The sequence below is a fragment of the Felis catus genome, chromosome B1 (genome assembly GCF_018350175.1).
Source record: "Felis catus isolate Fca126 chromosome B1, F.catus_Fca126_mat1.0, whole genome shotgun sequence".
Lineage (NCBI taxonomy): Eukaryota > Metazoa > Chordata > Mammalia > Carnivora > Felidae > Felis > Felis catus.
The window spans coordinates 172,425,168-172,444,389 of NC_058371.1; the positions used below are offsets into that span (position 1 = coordinate 172,425,168).

The following is a 19,222-nucleotide window of genomic DNA, read 5'->3' on the forward strand; positions in this document are numbered from 1 at the left end:
AATTCTAAAGGTCATACTCTGCCCACTATACCAATGCTGTGTTCACTGCAAAGGTAAAGGATAAAATCCTTCCAAAAATTATGCCAAGTTTTTAGAGGACTCACGTAACCATTTAAGCTAAGAAAGAGGCATCTGAAGACAAAGAGTGAAAGACCTGGTCTTAAAAGAAACTTTCAGCATTTCCCAAATAATAACAGAAATTACATGCTGGTTAAGAAAACGACAACTGGATTGATACTTGCCATTTTCTCCAAGGACATAAAACCAAGCTCGATTATTCATTCCCACGGCCAGGTGATAGAGCCCTACGGCTACAAAGTTGGGTTCCACATCAACAGACACTGTGATTGGCAGCTCCTAGAACACAGAAGAGTAAGAGTAGCAAGTCAACTGCTACAACCGTTTTGGTTTTACTGATAAATAGAATCAAAGGAACACTATTTTCATACTCCTTCTACAGGGTTGGCCACAGTGACTTCAAGGAGAGAGGTGAGATACGCAATCCTTGTGCTGCAGGCACCCCCGAGGATGGGAAGCTTGGTCAGGAAGACGTGCAGTGAGCCCCTCTGGGTAGACAGTGCCAGCAACTGGCCATCATCTGTCCAGGATAAGGTGCCCAACCCTGAAGTAAGTGACAGAATAAAGGAGTAGTCAAGAACAAATAATACTGTTGCGGGCAAATGAATATTTTTATTTTAAACTACAGAGACAAAAAAAAATCTTCAAGTGTTTTCTTTAATGGTCTATACAGACTAAAACTTCACTATGGACAGGCATGTGAGCATGAGCATTGATTCATTCAGTAGTGGCTCAAAGAGAAAGTATGTCAGAATTTAGATTTTATAACTGAAATTGGGATTAAACTGACTATAAATCTTTAGATGAAAGTGGATTTACAGCTTTGTAGAGGAGTAGGTTCTTTTAGGGAAACCTAATGGAGGTTAGAGTTAGGGTTATTTTAGCAAACTCTAATGAAGGGTGTTAATTTTATTCCTCCCACAATGAATGCAAATCATATAATAGTAAACACACTACTCTGTCATTGCAATAATAAAATGTCACTCTGCTTCAGAAAAACCAGTACCTTTATTTTCATCATCCAGGTTGATTATAGCATACATATCTTTTAATTCTGCCAAGTCATGAATTTTAATGCTGAAAAATGAAAAAATATGTATATAAATATAAGCGTTAAGCAAAATTGTTTCAGTTCATGAAAAAGTGTAGGCTACAGAACAGGTCAGTGTTTTCCAAAGGGGCCTGTATAGGATAATCATTTGGGTCAAGGTAAGAAAATAGAATTTCTATAATTACATTTTATCTTAAAAAAATTTTCTTTGTGGGGTGGTGGTTGTGCCCGGCTGCATTCTCTGATCTATAGTTTTAGGAACAAGGAGGTTTAAGTTGCCCTGAAGAAAACTTTGTGTAGGGAAACTTTCTTCTGAGTAGCATTAATTATTTAAGAAGTAAAAGGTTTCTCTTATCTGTGTGCTCCTCCGACCACTCTGAGTTCTTTCATACAAAGAGAAATGAGGTATAACAGAAAGACCATTTATCTGGAATCACAAGGCATAGGTTGAAAGCTCTGAAAAACTGCAGGCATATTGGGCTCCTGGGTGGTTCTCATGATCTTGCAGTTCGTGAGTTCAAGCCCCGCATTGGGCTCTGTGCTGATAGCTTGGAGCTTGGAGCCTGCTTCGGATTGTGTGTGTGTGTATGTCTCTCTCTCTGCCCCTCCCCACTCTCTCTCTCTCAAAGATAAACATTTAAAAAATACTAATGAAAAACTGCAGGCATATTACTTCATAGGGTTACAGAGAAGATAGGTCAGTTCATGCCAATGAAAGTTGCATAGCACAGTGTTGGGACACAATGGTTGTAAGATTTCTTTCCTCTTTGTCTCCTTTCCTCTCTCCTCCCTTCCGCCCTTCTAGGGTTTTCCCTTTATATATATTACTTCCTTGTTTTCATTTAACTTTTTATTTTGATATAATTGTAGATCCACATGCAGTTGTAAGAGAGAATATGGAGATTGTATATGCAGAGATTGTCTATACCCTCCACCTTTCCTTACATGTTAATATCTTGAAAATCTACAGGATAATATAGTCAAATAATGACATTGATATAACCTCTTTCAGATGTCCCAGGTTTTACCTGTATTCATTTTGTGTGTGCATGTGTATGTATGCATGTGTTTGTATTTCGTTCCATGCGATTTTATCACATGCGAGATTGCTGAGATCCACGACCACAGTCAGGATATAGAATAGTTCAATCACAACAAGGATCCTTGTGTTGCCCTTTTATATATGCACTTAACCTCCTTCCTCTCCACCCCAGATGCATTCCTAAGCCCTGGTCACCACTAATCTGTTCTCCATTTCTATAACTTTATCATTTCAACAGGATTACATAAATGGAATCACACAGTATGTGACATTTTGTGAATGGCACTTTTCATTCAGTGTACTTCTCTGGAGGTTCACATCAGTTGTTGTGTGTATCAATAGTGTGTTCCTTTTTATGGCTGAGTAGTATTCCATGATGTGGATATACTAGTTTAACCACTCACCCACTGAAGGACATCTGGATGGTTTCTAATTTTTGACTATTACAAATAAAGCTGCTATAAACATTCATATTCAGGTTTTTCTGTGAATATAAATTTTCATGTGCCTGAGAAAAATGGCCAGGAGTGAAATTCCTGGGTCAAACGGTAAGTACATGTTCAGTTTTTGTTGTTGTTGTTGTTGTTTTAAGAAACTGCCAAACTAGGGCACCTGGGTGGCTCACTGGGTTGAGCGTTTGACATCAGCTCAGGTCGTGATCTCATGGTTCATGGGTTCAAGCCCTGCATTGGGCTCTGTTGTCCGTGTAGAGCCTGCTTCAGATCCTCTGTCCCCCTCTCTCTGTGCCACCCCTACCCATGATCTCTCTCTCTCTCAAAAATGAATAAAATTAAAAAAAAAAAAAAACTACCAAACTGTTTTCCAATGTAGCTGTACCATTTTACACTCCTACCGGCAAGGTTTGAGTGATTTAGCTTCTCCTCATCCTTTCCAGCACTTGATGTTATAACTATTTTTAATTCTAGCCATTCTAATAGATGCATAGTAATATCTCATTGTGGTCTGAATTTGCATTTCTGGAATGGCTAATGATGTCAAACATCTTTTCATGTGTTTACCATCTATATATCTTCTTTGCTGAAATGTATGTCTTTTGCCGATTTTCTAATTGGATTGTTTGGTTTTTTTGAGTTTTGAGAGGGCCCTTTATGCATTCTAGATACTAGTCCTTTGTTGGATATGTGGTTTGTGAATATTCTTTCTCATTGTGCTGTTTATCTTTCATTCTCTTAACAGAATCTTTCATGGGGTAAAATTTTTTAGTTTTGAGCAAGTCTAATTTTCCAATATTTCCTTATACAGATCATGTTTTTGGTTTTAAAACCAAGAACTCTTTGCCTAGACCTAGAAGATTTCCTGTTTTTATCTAAAAATGCTATAGTTTTGCATTTTAAATTTAAATCCACGACCCACTGAATTAACTTTTGATTAAGGTGTGAAGTTTGTTTTCCAGGTTTTTTCCATATGGATATCCGGTTGCTTGGGCACCATTTCTTGGAAAGGCAATTTTAATTCTATTTAATTTTCTATTTTTGTCAAGAATCAGTTGTGCATATTTGTGTGGGTTTATTGCTGGCTTCTCTATACTGTTCCATTGATCTAGGTGTCTTTCCCTCTGCCCATACCATATGGTCTTGATTACTGCAGCTATAAAGTGAGCTTTAATACTAGGTAAGATGATTCCTCTCATTTGATTGTTCTCTTCAAAAATTTTTTTTAAATGTTGATTTATCTTTGAGAGACAGAGAGAGAGACACACACACAGAGCATGAGTGGGGGAAGGGCAGAGAGAGGGAGAGAATCCAAAGCAGGCTCCAAACTGTCAGTGCAGAGTCCTATGTGGGGCTTGAACTCACGAACCATGAGATCATGACCTGAGCTGAAGTTGGACGCTTAACCAACTGAGCCATCCAGGTGCTCCTTTATTGTTTTTTTTTTTTAAAGATTGCTGGGCGCCTGGGTGGCGCAGTCGGTTAAGCGTCCGACTTCAGTCAGGTCACGATCTTGCGGTCCGTGAGTTCGAGCCCCGCGTCAGGCTCTGGGCTGATGGCTCAGAGCCTGGAGCTTGTTTCCGATTCTGTGTCTCCCTCTCTCTCTGCCCCTCCCCCGTTCATGCTCTCTCTCTGTCCCAAAAATAAATAAATATTGAAAAAAAAATTTTAAAAAAAGATTGCTTTTAGCTATTTTAGGACCCATGATTTTGCATATATACAATTGGTTCTTAAACAACATGGGGGTTGGGGGTGCCAAACCCTGCACAGTTGAAAATTGGCATATAACGTTTGACTCCCCCAAAAGTTAATAGCCTACTGTTGACTGGAAGCCCTATCGATAATATAAACAGTCTATTAGCACATATTTTGTATGTCATATACATATATACTGTATTCTTACAATAATGTAAGCTAGAGAAAAGAAAATGTTATTAAGAAAATCTTAAAGATAATTTACATTTACAGTACTGTATGTATTTTTAAAAATCTGCATGTAGGGGTGCCTGGGTGGTTCAGTTGGTTGAGTGTCCAACTCTTGACTTCAGCTCAGCTCATGATCTCATGGTTTGTGGGGGTTCAAGACCTACCTGCACTGTCAGTGAGGAACCTGCTTGGGATTCTCTCTCTCTCTCTCTCTCTCTCTCTCTCTCTCTCTCTCTCTCTCTCTCGGGATTCTCTCTCTCTCTCTCTCTCTCTCTCTCTCCCTGCCCTTCCTCTTTCTCTCTCAAAAAAAAAAAACTGAAAAATAAATCTGCACATAAGTAGATCCAAGCAGTTCAAACATCTGTTGCTCAAGGATTAACTGTGTTTTAGCATAAACTTGTCTATATCTACAAAAAAACCACCTTGGGATTCTCATATGAATTTCATTAAATCTATAGATTAATTTGGAGAGAACTGATATCTTCACTATGTTCAGTCTTCTGACCTATGAACAGTGCGTTTCTCCATTTCTTTGGGTCTCTTGATTTCTTCCAGCATCATATTGGAATTTTCAGCACATAGACCCTGTACATGCTTTGTTAAGTGTAGATCTAAGTACTTCATTTTCTTTGGAGTAAAAAGGACATATTTTTAATTTGGTTTCCATAGGTTTGTTATCAGTATATAGAAATGTGACTGATTTTTGTGCATTGATCTTGCATCCTACGGCCATGCAGTGCTCACTCATTAGTTCTAGGCATTCCTTGTTTGTACTCCTTGAGATTTTCTACATACACAATCATTTCATCTACAAACAGAGATGGTTTTACTTTTCTCTTTTCAATCCGGATGTAGCTTTTTTCTTTTATTGTCTTAAACTGCAGTGGCTAGAACTTCTAATATTAGGTTGCATTAGAGTAGTGGGAGTGGAGAGCCTTGCCTTGTTCCCAATCTCAAGAGGCAAGCACTCAGTCTTTCACCATGAAAGATGATGTTAGGCTTTTTAGTAAACATTCTTTATCAAGTTGAGGTAATTCCCCCCCATCCCTAACTTACTGAGAATTCTTATCATGAATGGGTGTTAGATCTTATGAAATATTTTTTGTGTGTCAACTGATGTGATAGTATGGTTTTTCTTCAGGTGCAGATATAGTAACTTCATTGAATTATGAATGTCGATAAGGCTTGCATACTTGGAATACATCCCACTTGGTCATGAGGTATAATTCTTTTTATATATTGCTGACTTCAGTTTGTTAAGTTTTGTTGAAGATTTTTTTGTCCAAGTTCATGAGAGATTGGTCTCTAGTTTTTTCTTTCTTTTCTTTTCTTTTCTTTTCTTTTCTTTTCTTTTCTTTCTTTCTTTCTTTCTTTCTTTCTTTCTTTCTTTCTTTCTTTCTTTCTTTCTTTCTTTCTTTCTTTCTTTCTTTCTTTCTTTCTTTCCTCTTTGTATAGTTTGATTTTGGTATAAGGCCTTAAAATAAGGTGAGAAGTGTTCCCTCCTCTTTTATTTTCTGAGGAGATTTTGTAAAATTGGTGTTAATTCTTTTTTAAAAAGAATTTGGTAGAATCCTCCCGCGAAACCATCTGAACCTGGAGATTTTTCAGGAGGCTTAAATTATTCAATTTCTTTAAAAGTTACAGGACTAATTCAGATTATTTGTTTCATCTGGGTTGAGTTTTGGTAGTGGTTTTTGAAGGATTTTTCCAGTCTTCTAATTTGTCAAATTTCTGAGTTGTCTGTAGTATTCCTTTATTAGCCTTTTAATGGCTTCCAGATCTGTAGCGATATTCCCGTTTCATTCTTGATATTGGTCATTTGTGTCTTTATTTCTGTCATTCTTGCTAGAAGCTGATCAATTTTTTATCATTTTTTTAAAAAAACACCTTTTGTTTTTTCCAATTCTATTTTCAGTGTCATCAGTTTCTGCTCTTTATTATTTTATTCCTTCTGCTTTGCCTTTTGTTTGATCTTCTTTTTCTAGTTTCTTCAAGTAGGAATTTAGATTATTGATTAGAGATTTCAGTTCTATGTATTTTTAAATTTTCTCTAGGATATACTCATGATTTATTTGGAGTAGGTTAATTTCCAAGTGTTCATAGAAGTTCCTGTTGTTTTTCTATTATTCATTTCAAGTGTGGTTATATTATAGCCAAGGAACACATTTTGTAGGACTTCAATTTAAATTTCTTGAGGTTTTGTGGGCACCAGGGTGGCTCAGTTAGTTGAGTGGTCAACTCTTGATTTCAGCTCAGGTCAGGATCCCAGGGTAATGGGATTGAGCCCTATGTCAGACTCTGCTAAGCATGGAGTGTGCTAGAGATTCTCTCTGCCTCCACCCGCTCCCCCACCCACTCTCTTGTTCTCACTCTCTAAAACAAAATAAAATAAATTTGTTGAGGTTTCATGGCCCAGGATATGGACTATCTTGGTGCATGTTCCATGGGTGCATAGAAAAAACATATATTCCATTGTTGGTGTAATGTCCAACAGATGTATGTTAAGTCTAGTTGGTTTACTGTGCTGTCCAAATCTATTAAGAGTTTAGCTAAGCTACTCCATGGTACTGCTGCCTCAGCATCCATTCTGTTTGGCCAAATGGCCTTAAATTGACACCCCTCCCTCCTTCTTATAAGTGCATGCCCTAGGTAGCAGCCCAGAGTCACAAGCAAATGTAAGTTCCGGATGTAACTTCCCCAAAAGCCCTTGTGATCAACAGTCTCCCCTGCCTCCTACCACCTGTGTGCCTTATGTTCCCCTAGGATAAGATCTCTGGGGCTTACCCCACTCTTTTGGTTAGAGTTCACCAATTTGGACTTAGCCTGGGAAACCTAAAGCAGTTTATTCATGAACCCTATTTTTTCCATGAACCCTATTAACAGCATACGCCCCTGGTTGTCTCTTTTTGTCTGAACTGTGCCTTGAACTCTCTGTGAGACCCCTCAAGACAGGCCAGGTATTTCCTCCTGGACCTGTGAATAGTGAATTTCTCCATTTCCGTTCTTCTTGTTGTGTATTGTTGAATGGCAGCTCATGATCTGACACTGTGCTCTACTTAATAGGTGTCAATTTGATACTTTTAATTCCTTGTTGAACTTCTAATTGTTCCATACATTACTGAAAGTGGGACCCTGAGGACTTCAACTATTATTGTTGTCTATTTCTCCTTTTAATTCTGCCAGTTTTTACTTCATCTATTTTGAGGCTCTGTTGCTAGGTGCATGCTCATTGAGCATTGTTATATCTAATCAATATGCAGTCTCTCTCCCCATCCCTGTAATTTTCTTTGCTCTTTGTTTGATACCCAGACAGACACCTAGCTTTCTTTTGGTTAGCACTTGGATGATCTTTTTCCATCCTTTCACTTTTACCTGGTTATTTCATTACATGATTATATTGAAGTGAGTTACTTACAACATATAATAGGGTCATTTAAGAATTCTAATAGTCTATGTCTAATAGCATTGTCATTTACACGTTTAACATAGTTAATTGATCTGTGTGAACTTAAATCTACTGTTTTGTTATTTTGTTTGTCCCTGTGTTCCTGTTTGTCCTTTCTTGCCACTTTTAGATTTGAACATTTTTCAGTATTCCATTTTAATTTACCTATTGTGTTTTTGTATATATCTCTGCCTATTTTTTAGTGGTTGCTCTAGATTATAACATACGTATTTAATTTCAGTCTCTTTAGAATCAGTATTTCACCACTTCAAATAATGTAGAAATCCCATATAACTTTAACCTCTTCCCTTTATGTTGGGGTTGTCTTATGTACTGCATCTTACTATGCTGAACATACTATCAGACAATATAATTTTGCTTTCAACAGCACGTATGTTAAAGGTCTCAAAAAAAAAAATGATCTATCGTATTTACCATTTCTGTCATTCTTCCTTCATTCTTGATGTTCCAAATCCTCTGCTGTCATCTGTTCTGTCCCATCTGAAGAACTTCCTTCAGCAATTCTTCTAGAGCAGGTCTGCTAGCAATAAATTCTCTTCATTTTTCCTCACCTGAGAATGTTTCCATTTCACTTCATTACTGACAGATATTTTCACTGGGTAATGAATTTCAGCTGACTGAAATTCTTTTCTCTCAGCCCGTTAGGAAGCTGTGATGCTTCCTTCTGGCCTCCATGACTTATGGTGAGAAATCCACTGTCATTTAAAATGCTGTTTTTTAGCTGTTTTTTTGTCTTTAGTTTTTAGCAGTTTATGATGTATCTGAGCTAGGTTTTTTTGGACTTATTTGGACAATTTTTATAAAGCTGCTACCTTTACCTCCATCCTCTTGGCACTGGCATCTTTTGATTGCCTTTTCCAAGCAAGTTGAAACTTTCTTGATTCTTTGTATGTCAGGCAACTTTGGATTCTATTTTGGACATTCTGAAGATTATGTTTGAAACTCTTGCACCTTGTCTAAGTCCCATAGAGAAGGCTAATTTTTTTTTTTTTTTTTTTTCCAAAGCAGGCAACCAACCCAGTTGGGTTCAGGCCACAAGTATCAACCAGCCTTTTGTGGGTTGTGGTTTCAACATCAGTTCCATTTTCAAAGGCTTTGCAATCATATTCAGATATGTTCCTGTATGGCCCACTCTGTGACCCATAGGACTTGCATTATGATCTTTTAGTTCAGTTCTCAAAGTCTTTGGTATGTTTAGGATGAGATACACATGTATAGCTCAGGAGTGAACCTAGGAGCTCATAAATATCTTTAGATGCTTGCTTTCCAGAGCTCCTCCCGCTCTAGGATCTCCCTGGTATGTTCTGATTCCCTGGGGCTCCCTTTTTTGGTCTTCCAGCAGTAAAGTTCAGGCTCTAGTTACCCTGCAGGGTTTTGTCCTTCCCACAACTGTACCCATACCTGCCACCAAGCAGTGGGAGGACAGGGAGAAAAGTAATCAGCAGGGTTTACCCCACTTTCCTGGGACCACAGCCCCTGTAACTGGAGGAAGGTTACCCTCTGTCAGAGCTATAGGCATCTGAGGGTCCTTCTTGCCGGAGCTGTTGCTGCCACTGCAGGTTGCTTGGTGGCCAGGGCATGAAAGAAGAAAGAAAGAAAAAGAAAGGAAACTGGGAAATTTCCCCAACTGTCTCTGAGCATAAGAGGAGTTCTCTTTCCTGCAACTTGAGCCAGAACCAGAGGACTTCTCTCAGAGCTCTCTCATTTAAGTTCTGGTTTCTACTTCCGGATTTTGGCTGCCTTCAGTCCTGACAGATTGGAAGATGAATGGGAGACTCATTACTGGTTCAGTGGTACTTCAAATTCTGGTCTTCTTCAATATGCCTACTATTTACTTTTTAAAGTCCTCAAATAGCTGTTCCATGCATTCTGCCCGGGTTTTTTTTTTTTCTTCAATATATGAAATTTATTGTCAAATTGGTTTCCATACAACACCCAGTGCTCATCCCAAAAGGTGCCCTCCTCAATACCCATCACACACCCTCAGTTTGTTCTCAGTTTTTAAGAGTCTCTATGCTTTGGCTCTCTCCCACTCTAACCTCTTTTTTTTTTTTCTTCCCCTCCCCCATGGGTTTCTGTTAAGTTTCTCAGGATCCACACAAGAGTGAAAGCATATGGTATCTGTCTTTCTCTGTATGGCTTATTTCACTTAGCATCACACTCTCCATTTCCATCCACGTTGCTACAAAGGTCTGCCCAGTTTTTATAGCTGTATTCAGTGAGAGAGACAGATGAATGTGCTTACTTCATATTACCTGGAATTACCTATTTTAAGATGGATTTTCAAGCATACTCAATTTTAGGTGTTGTATTCAGTTTACATCTAGTATTTATTTTAGGTTTTGCCCTGAGTGTTAACAGCAGAAGCAATCTTAGAAATTTTCAATTGCAAACAGGTTTTAGGAGTGCAAGAAAGTATGGTGGATAGATTCATATTAGCCATCAAAGTCTTGTTGAATATCTTCAATATTCCTTACATAAGCTTTCCTGGGAAAATGTGAATATAACTTACCAGGTATCACCACATGTAGCAGCTTTATTAAGCGTCTGTGATACTGCAATACTGGTTAGACTATCTTTGTGGTCACGAGCCTGAAATATCTCTTGACCAATCTCTCTAATATGAGTGGAGATGACCACAAAAATTCCACGTGAAAAGCCAATCATGATGTAGCCATCACCATACCTATAGCAACAAAGGCAACAATACATTAAAAGGATGATTAACTATCATTTGCAATAAAGTAAATAAGCAAGTGCCTTAAAACTAAAGAACTACAGAATCCAATTTATCAAGGGCCATGTAATATGCTAGGTAGTTTCACATATTTAAATTTTTTTTATGTTTATTTCTGACAGACAGAGAGAGAGAGAGAGAGAGAGAGAGAGAGAGAGAGAGAGAATGAGCAGGAGAGGGACAGAGAGAGGAGGAGACATAGAATCCAAAGCAGGCTCCAGGCTCTGAGCTGTCAGCACAGAGACTGTTGTGGGGCTCAAACTCATGAACCATGAGATCGTGATCTGAGCCGAAGTCGGCCACTTAATTGACTGAACCACCCAGGTACCCCAAGTTTCACATATTAAATCATAGTTTACAATCCAGAAAATGTTACATATAGAAGTGAAAATGCTAAGGTCAAAAATGAAATATATTAGTAAGGAAAAACACACGGATATCTTTTGGTAATAAGCTTTTTTTACATACCACCTATAGCAGACAATGTTACCATAGCGCTGCTGAAATTCCAGATCAATTGGACTATCTGGTTCATTCAGATTATAAAGAAACAAAGTTTTCTTGCCAACCACCACACTGATCTGCCAGAAAAGATTAAGAGATCGTGCAAATGAATTACTCAGTACTTCGTGAAGACCAATAAGGAAATTCAAATAGCTAAATCTAATTTATGCAAACAATGAGCCAGGTTTACATTAAATGTTGTAACTAATAAGATAACATGATTTAAAAAAATACATTGTAATATATAGTCTGGGAAGGGTCCTTGGCTTTACGCACATCCAACATACCCTTTGAAAAGTACATTAAAATAGCTGGGTGTTACTTTATTTTATTTAAAAAAATTAAAAAAGAAAAAAAATTTTTAGCCTTTATTTATTATTGAGAGAGAGAGAGAGAGAGAGAGAGAGAGAGAGAGACAGAGCGTGAGCAGGGGAGGGGCAGAGGGAGACACAGAATCTGAAGCAGGTTCCAGGCTCTGAGCTGTCAGCACAGAGCCTGACACGGGGCTCAAACTCACAAACTGTGAGATCATGACCTGAGCCGAAGTTGGATGCCTAACTGACGGAGCCACCCAGGCACCCCTAAAAAAAATTTTTTTTTAATGTTTTATTATTTATTTTTGAGGGAGAGAGAGAGACAGCGAGCAGAGGAGGGGCTGAGAGAGAGGGAGACACAGAATCTGAAGCAGGCTCCAGGCTCCAAGATGTCAGCACAGAGCCTGACATGGGGCTTGAACTCACGAGCTGTGAGATCATGACCTGAGCCAAAGTTGGATGCTTAACCAACTGAGCCACCCAGGTGCCCTTGGGTGGGTTAACTTTTTAAAATTCTCTACACCTCTCATTAGAGTTCTGTGCAATACAGGACTGTAAGTCTGACAAAGTTCCACTGAAACTGAATTCATATCCAGAGTATAGAGAGTTTTCCATCCTAAGAGGACATTCTGATTTTGAGCCACATTGTGTGGGTAATTGAGCTCAATTTTTTGTATCATCATTCTTTCCATCACCTGCAGGTCACTGGTCAATGTTGCTAGACTAGTGTCCCTCCATTACTCACACAGTCAATATTTGATTGTAATTTTCAGTGTAGGGTTTACCTGTGTGAGGGAGGGGAAGGAGTGTATTACTTATTTGGGCTCATTAAGAGTGATGGATTTATATAAAAAGAGAAACACTGATATATTTCCTTGATTCTACCAATTATAAGTCACTATCAATTAAATAGCTTTTTAAGAAATTGGATCATTTAATTTAAATATATTTGTATTAATTGTGAAAATCATCTGGATTTCAGAGTATTAAATTGTGGCAGGGAAAAGGCATCTAAGCTATTAACAAAATAAAAAGTACAATTTCCAGAGCTCTGGTCACCAAAGGCGCCCTCCCTGTTTCTACTACCACAAGAATCGGAAGAGCAACACCCACTGCATCAGGAAGATGCCTTCATCTGCTGTGACACCAGGCAGCTAGATGTTGCCAGCAGCAGCAAAAGCAACTTACATGCCTAAGAGACTGGAGCTTACGCTGATTTAATAAATGACAGACCATAATTTATTTATCACTATACATTCTGAACCATCCTAGAAAAGGAGAAAAAATAGTCTACAAAAGTATCAAAATAACTTGGGCATGGATTTGACTTAGAATTCTTTAAAAAAATTTTTTTAACATTATTTTTGAAAAAGGGAGAGAGAGAGAAAGAGAGAGAGACTGCGTGCACACAAGTGGGGGAGGGGCAGAGAGAGGAGACACAGAATCCAAAGCAGGCTCCAGGCTCTGATCTGTCAGTATAGAGCCTGGTGTGGGGCTTGGAACCACGAACTGCGAGATCATGACCTGAGCTGAAGTTGGACACTAAACCGACTGAGCCCCCCCAGTGCCCTGGTTTAGCATTCTTACTGTGCTTTCAGCAGCAGACATTCGATCATCAGTCTTCATCGTGGAAAACTGCATGTCGCTAGGCTCTGATCTCACTGACGTCTGCAGGGATAGAAATGTTATCACTATGAACAAATGCAACACTTAAATTCATTCTGAATATTAATAAAACAGGTAACTTGCTTTTACTTCTGTTATACCTGAAAATCCCACCGTGATAAACCTCTAGAAATTCTGGATGAAATGGAACACGTATCTTATCAAATAGATACATTAAGCTTGAAAGAAGGTAAGGAAAATTCCCAGGGACAATAAGCAAAGATCAAACCATAAACCAAAGTATGTGTGCAACTATCCAGAGCAGTTGGTAAGGAGATAATAAAGAAGCCCATTTGATTTGGGCTGAGCTTTGAGTCAGAAGAAATGCCGAAAACATTCTTTTCAAATCAAACGTTCCTTCCTATCCTCATTATGATCTGAAGTTCAAATTTATACTTTGAGTGGTCTAGAAACTCCTTGGAGTGTTTATCAAAAGCAAATCCAAAGCCTCTTCCAAAGCTGCAAAAAAATGTCCACAGACAAGCCCTGCTGAAGATGAGCTCACAATTCAAAATGAGAAAAGTCACAAAGAAATAATGCATCAAGAGCAAAAGTCAGCAGATCTAAAAATAACAGAATTCTCAGAGAGAGATCATAAAGTAATGCTTTAAAATGACTAAACACATAAAAAGACTCATAAGTATGACAAGAGACTTTTCCTTTATAATTTTAGAGAGAGAGAGAGTGGTGGAGAGGGGCAAAGGGAGGGGGATAGCATCATAAGCAGGCTCCAATGCTCAGCGTAGAGCTTGATGCAAGGCTTGATCCCACAACTCTGGGATCACGACCTGAGCTGATATTAAGAGTCAGATGCTCAACCAACTGGGCCACCTAGGCACCCTGACAAGAGACTTAAAAAAAAAAAATCCTGACAGATTTTTAAGAGAACTACAAAGTATTTTTCTTTTTTAATTAAAAATACAGCTGACCCTTGAATAACATGGAGGTCAGGATAGCCGAGCCCCTGCACAGTTCAAAATTGGCATAAAATGTTGCTTCCCCAAAACTTAACTACTAATAGCCTACTGCTGACTAGAAGCCTTACTAATAACATAAACACTCAATTAATGCATGGTTTGCATGTTATGTATATTAAATACTGTATTCTTACAATAAAATAAACTGGAGAAAAGAAAACGTTATTAAGAAAATCATGGGGTGCCTGGGTGGCTCAGTCAGTTGAGCATCTGACTCTTGATTTCAGTTCAGGTCATGATCCCAGGGTCGTGGGATTGAGACTCACGTCAGGCTCCACGCTGAGCATGGAGCCTGCTTGAGATTCTCTCTCTCTCTCCCTCTGTCCCTCTTCCCCATTCACTTTATCTCTCTCTAAAAAAAGAAAAAAAGAAAGTCATAAGAGAAAATACATTTATGGTGCTGCACTATATTTATTGAAAAAAAATCCACATATAAGTAAATCTGCACCATTCAAACCCATGTTGTTGAGGGATCAACTGTATACTTGACATACAATATCCTATTACTTCTAGGTAAACATCATAGTAGTTCAATATTTATATACTTTACAAAATTATCCCCATAAGTCTAGTACTATCTCACCATACAAAATTATTACGATATTACTGACTATATTCCCTATGCTATATATCATACCTCCATGACTTATTTATTTTGCAACTGGAAATTTGTACCTCTTAATCCTATTAATGCCTATTTTGCTCTAAAGTACTTACTAAAAATGAAAAGAAGAATCACTAAAATAAAAAAACTCAAATTTGACCAAATTTCAAGAGTAAGTGAACTGATTTGATGAAATTATCCAGAAGTTGTAGTGACAAAAAGATATTACAAAAGAGAGTTAAAGAGATAGGAGGTCCTACATATGTCTAACTGACACTGCAGAAGGACAGAATAGAAAGAGCAAGAGGTAATACCCAAGAGATAATGACTAAGAATTTTCCAGAATTGATGAAAGACAGCAATTTTCAGATTCAAGAAATCAGACAAGCCCTTAATAGGACAAATAAAAATAAATGTACACAAGTAACACTAGAGTGATCTTCAGAATAGTAAAGTCAAAATAATTCAGAGACAGTACCAAATAAAGCAATGCTTTTAATGTATGCTTTGCTTACCACAGGACAACTTAAGTAGTATGTCTAATTCTGGAAGCATATATCTTAAAGATCAGAAATGGGAAATGTATGCAGATAATGGCTGAATATAGCGACTTCCTGGGATGCTATGTAGCAAAACATTGTAAGACCATGTCTTCATTCAGTGTTGATGTCTGATATGGATACAAAAGTGTGGAGCTAAAGCATTTGAACTGTATTATCATTCTAATTCAAAAGGGTACCAAAATAGAATGCTCAAAATTTTAGGTTTCTAGGAAATATCTTTTACACTAATCTTTCTTAAGAACCACTTTAATCATGCTATGGGTCTGCTCAACATGGTTGAGTTACTTCCGCTTAACTTTCAGAGCTTTCCAGATACAGGAACCAATTTTCTTCTTCAGCCTTATTTTCTATAAATTTTCAATCAAAGCCCACATCTTCAGTCAAGCCAATCTTGAACGAGCCATAAACAAGCTTCAAGTTTTTCTTCTTATCTTTGTTCATGCTGCTTTGCGTGGGTTGAATGACAGACTGCTAAATGTCTTATGGTATCCACTAAAACAAGTTTCAGTGGGGCACACGATTGATGATCCACAGAGACTAAATTTGTAGCTTCCCTGGCAGCAGTGTGGCGTGACTATATGATTAGGTTCTAGTGATATGAATGGAAATAATAAATGCATCTTCCAGACTAGGTCCTTTAAATGTTTCTTGCACTCCACTTCTCTTTCTCCCTTCCCTGGGGTGGAAATACAGATCTGGTGCTGTTAACTATGCATATGAAGACAAAACATCCTAGCAAATAGCAGAGCAGTAAGATGGAAGCAAGGAACCTGGGACTATGTACAGCCTTGTGAAGCAGACATGCAGAGATGATCTGCCTACCTCTCTCTGTTATATGAGAAAGAGAAAGAAGAAAAACCACCCAAACTACCATATTCTTAGAGCCCTTGTAATTTTGTTTTTTTTCAATATATGAAATTTATTGTCAAATTGGTTTCCATACAACACCCAGTGCTCATCCCAAAAGGTGCCCTCCTCAATACCCATCACCCACCCTCCCTCCCTCCCACCCTCCATCAACCCTCAGTTTGTTCTCAGTTTTCAAGAGTCTCTTATGCTTTGGCTCTCTCCCACTCTAACCTCTTTTTTTTTTTTTTCCCTTCCCCTCCCCCATGGGTTCCTGTTAAGTTTCTCAGTATCCACATAAGAGTGAAAACATATGGTATCTGTCTTTCTCTGTATGGCTTATTTCACTTAGCATCACACTCTCTAGTTCCATCCACGTTGCTACGAAGGGCCATATTTCATTCTTTCTCATTGCCATGTAGTACTCCATTGTGTATATAAACCACAATTTCTTTATCCATTCATCAGTTGATGGACATTTAGGCTCTTTCCATAATTTGGCTATTGTTGAGAGTGCTGCTATAAACATTGGGGTACAAGTGCCCCTATGCATCAGTACTCCTGTATCCCTTGGGTAAATTCCTAGCAGTGCTATTGCTGGGTCATAGGGTAGGTCTATTTTTAATGAAGCCCTTGTAATTTTGGATCTCTCTGTTACAAGTTCATCCTATACCTTGATTTATTCAGATCATCTGTCTTTTAAAGATTCCTAATTCAGCTTTCCTTGATTTCCTCCATCTCACATACGTAAGACTTGTAAGCTATACGACAAAACTGGCAATCGCATAAGGCTGTGTTTTATCGTAATTAGTTCTGTCTTTTTGAGAGTAGGATCCTATGGTTCGCAGCTTTTAAGATGATCCACAATGATCCCCACCTCCTGGTTTCTTTGTGTAATCCCCATCCCTACCCCTTGAAGTGTGGGCTGGACCCAGGGACTTACTTCTACATAACAGAATATGGCAAAAATGATTTTGAGATCAGGTTATTTATTAAGAGATTGTGGCTTAAGTTTCAAATGGCTGCTCACAATCTATTACCACCTGCTATGTTATGAGGCACTCTATGGAGAGATCCATGTGGCATGGTAATTAGGTAAGTTTCTAATCAATGGCCAGAGAGGAACTGAGGCTCTGAGCCTAACTACCTGTAAGGAACTGAACTCTTGTCAACAACCCTGTGACTGAGAGTGGAAACAGATTTTTTTCCCAGTCAAGCCTTCAGATGAGACTCCAACCTTGACCAATAAAATGCAGCCTTTTAAGACCTTAATGCAGCTAGGTGCACCTGCATTGCTCATCCACAAAAACTATAAAACAATAAATGTATATTGTTTTAAACTGCTAGGTTTTGAGAGCAATTTGTTATGTAGCAATAGAGAACTAACATAGGGTCATATTTCATATTTCTTCTAAAGTACATATAGCACAGTGCCACATACCTAGTGGGCATTTAAAGAATTTGCTAGTTAATATTGCCCCAGCAATACTAAATAAGCCAAGTGGTCCAAAGTATAATTTACCCACTGGTGAGATTATGTAGTAGCTCTTGGTAATACAAATTCCCCTAAGAGGAGCCACTGAGGATCTAATCAATTGTGAAATTTGAACAGCGGTAAACCTGAATCCTAAAATTAAATTTAAAATTTAATTAGGGTTAGTTTGGAAGCAATTTAACATATCAGTTAAAGTTAAATTAACATATCAGGCAGACCAGAATCCAAGTTTAGTTATTCACATTTATATTATAAACATACATATATAAAGTAAGGGTTATCTCACAAATGGACAGACGGAGTATAACCACAGAGCCGATAACCCATGCTAATACTCGATAATGGAAAATGTACAAAGGAAAATATTTGGATAAAGTAGTCCTATGAAGAAAAGTGTACTAATACATAAAAAGAAAAGCTTTTGTTGTTTAGAATATGAAGTTATTGTATACATATCTCACGTAGAGATTTAAAAATTGTACAGATTAGCTTGGTAGACAAACTTCATTTCAGGGAAATTCTGAATATATTGGACCAAGGATGTTACTGTATTACCTGTCTTATCGTGTCACCTTCCTGATTGCTAACTGTAATCATTTTATCTTCACCACCTAAAGCAAGCAGATTTTCTGCATTCCAACATCCACATGTGATTCTCTTAGTGTGTTTTCCTGAAAAAGAGATGATTTTTGTACAGACACATGGGTTTCTCAAAAAAAATTAAAAGATCTGTGATGTCTAATCTGAACATTTAGGTAATATGACATGGATATTAAACAAAGAATGTTAAACCTCATCAAAGCAGTTAGTGTCTAAGCAACCTTATTTAAAAGTTTATTACCAAGTTACAAATCAATATAACAGCATAGAAGAGCAATAATGCTTTTTTTTTTTTAACTGTTTAGGTGTATATTCTGCTACTTGATAAGTTTGTTTGCTTACCATGTAGCAAACCCTGTAACAATGTCTCTAAGAGAGGCAAATCCCACCTCACTCGAGTTACCTTTACTATACTCAGCTTTACAGGGTGGTAGACCCTTGGTATAAACAGATTCAACATTCACAGTTTTGACTATTCATGAAAAATTAGAGGGCATTAGATTTGTGATAATACTGAGGTGCAAATCTGAATGTGTCCTAGTGAGACTTGTGTTAAGAACTGAGTCACTTAACTAGTAAGGGATATTAGATAGAACCACTATGTATCAGGAAACTTTTTTGCTGAGGAGTCTAGCCAGTGCAAAAACTGTATTTGGGGAGGCAGAGAATTACATACTTGACACTGTGAGATTTATTGAAGGTCCTAGCATAAATCCTGGAGTCGCAAGATTAATTCTACAATGAGAAATAGAATGGTTAAGTATACATACTCTGGAGCCAGACTGCCTAGATTTGAAACTTGGCTCCACCACTTACTGTGAGCTACTTAACATTTCTATTCCTTAGTCGCATACCCATAAATTGGGGATGAGTAGGGCCAATCTCACAGAGCTGAGGATCAA

At 37.9% G+C, this 19,222-nt stretch overlaps 1 protein-coding gene across 3 annotated transcripts in view; it reads right to left on the reverse strand.

Moving 5' to 3' along the window:
- The window catches only part of WDR19 (WD repeat domain 19), a 113,948-nt gene that overhangs the window by 75,164 nt on the left and 19,562 nt on the right, over nt 1-19,222 (reverse strand). For all 3 annotated transcript variants that reach the window (XM_006931161.4, XM_003985437.5, XM_019829627.3), the window contains exons 6-12: nt 18,276-18,391; nt 13,158-13,238; nt 11,221-11,333; nt 10,528-10,701; nt 1,085-1,155; nt 450-622; nt 243-357 (exon numbers count right to left, since the gene is read on the reverse strand). In XM_006931161.4, coding sequence (XP_006931223.1) covers nt 243-357; nt 450-622; nt 1,085-1,155; nt 10,528-10,701; nt 11,221-11,333; nt 13,158-13,238; nt 18,276-18,391 — 843 coding nt within the window. The remainder of the gene's footprint in view (nt 1-242; nt 358-449; nt 623-1,084; nt 1,156-10,527; nt 10,702-11,220; nt 11,334-13,157; nt 13,239-18,275; nt 18,392-19,222) is intronic.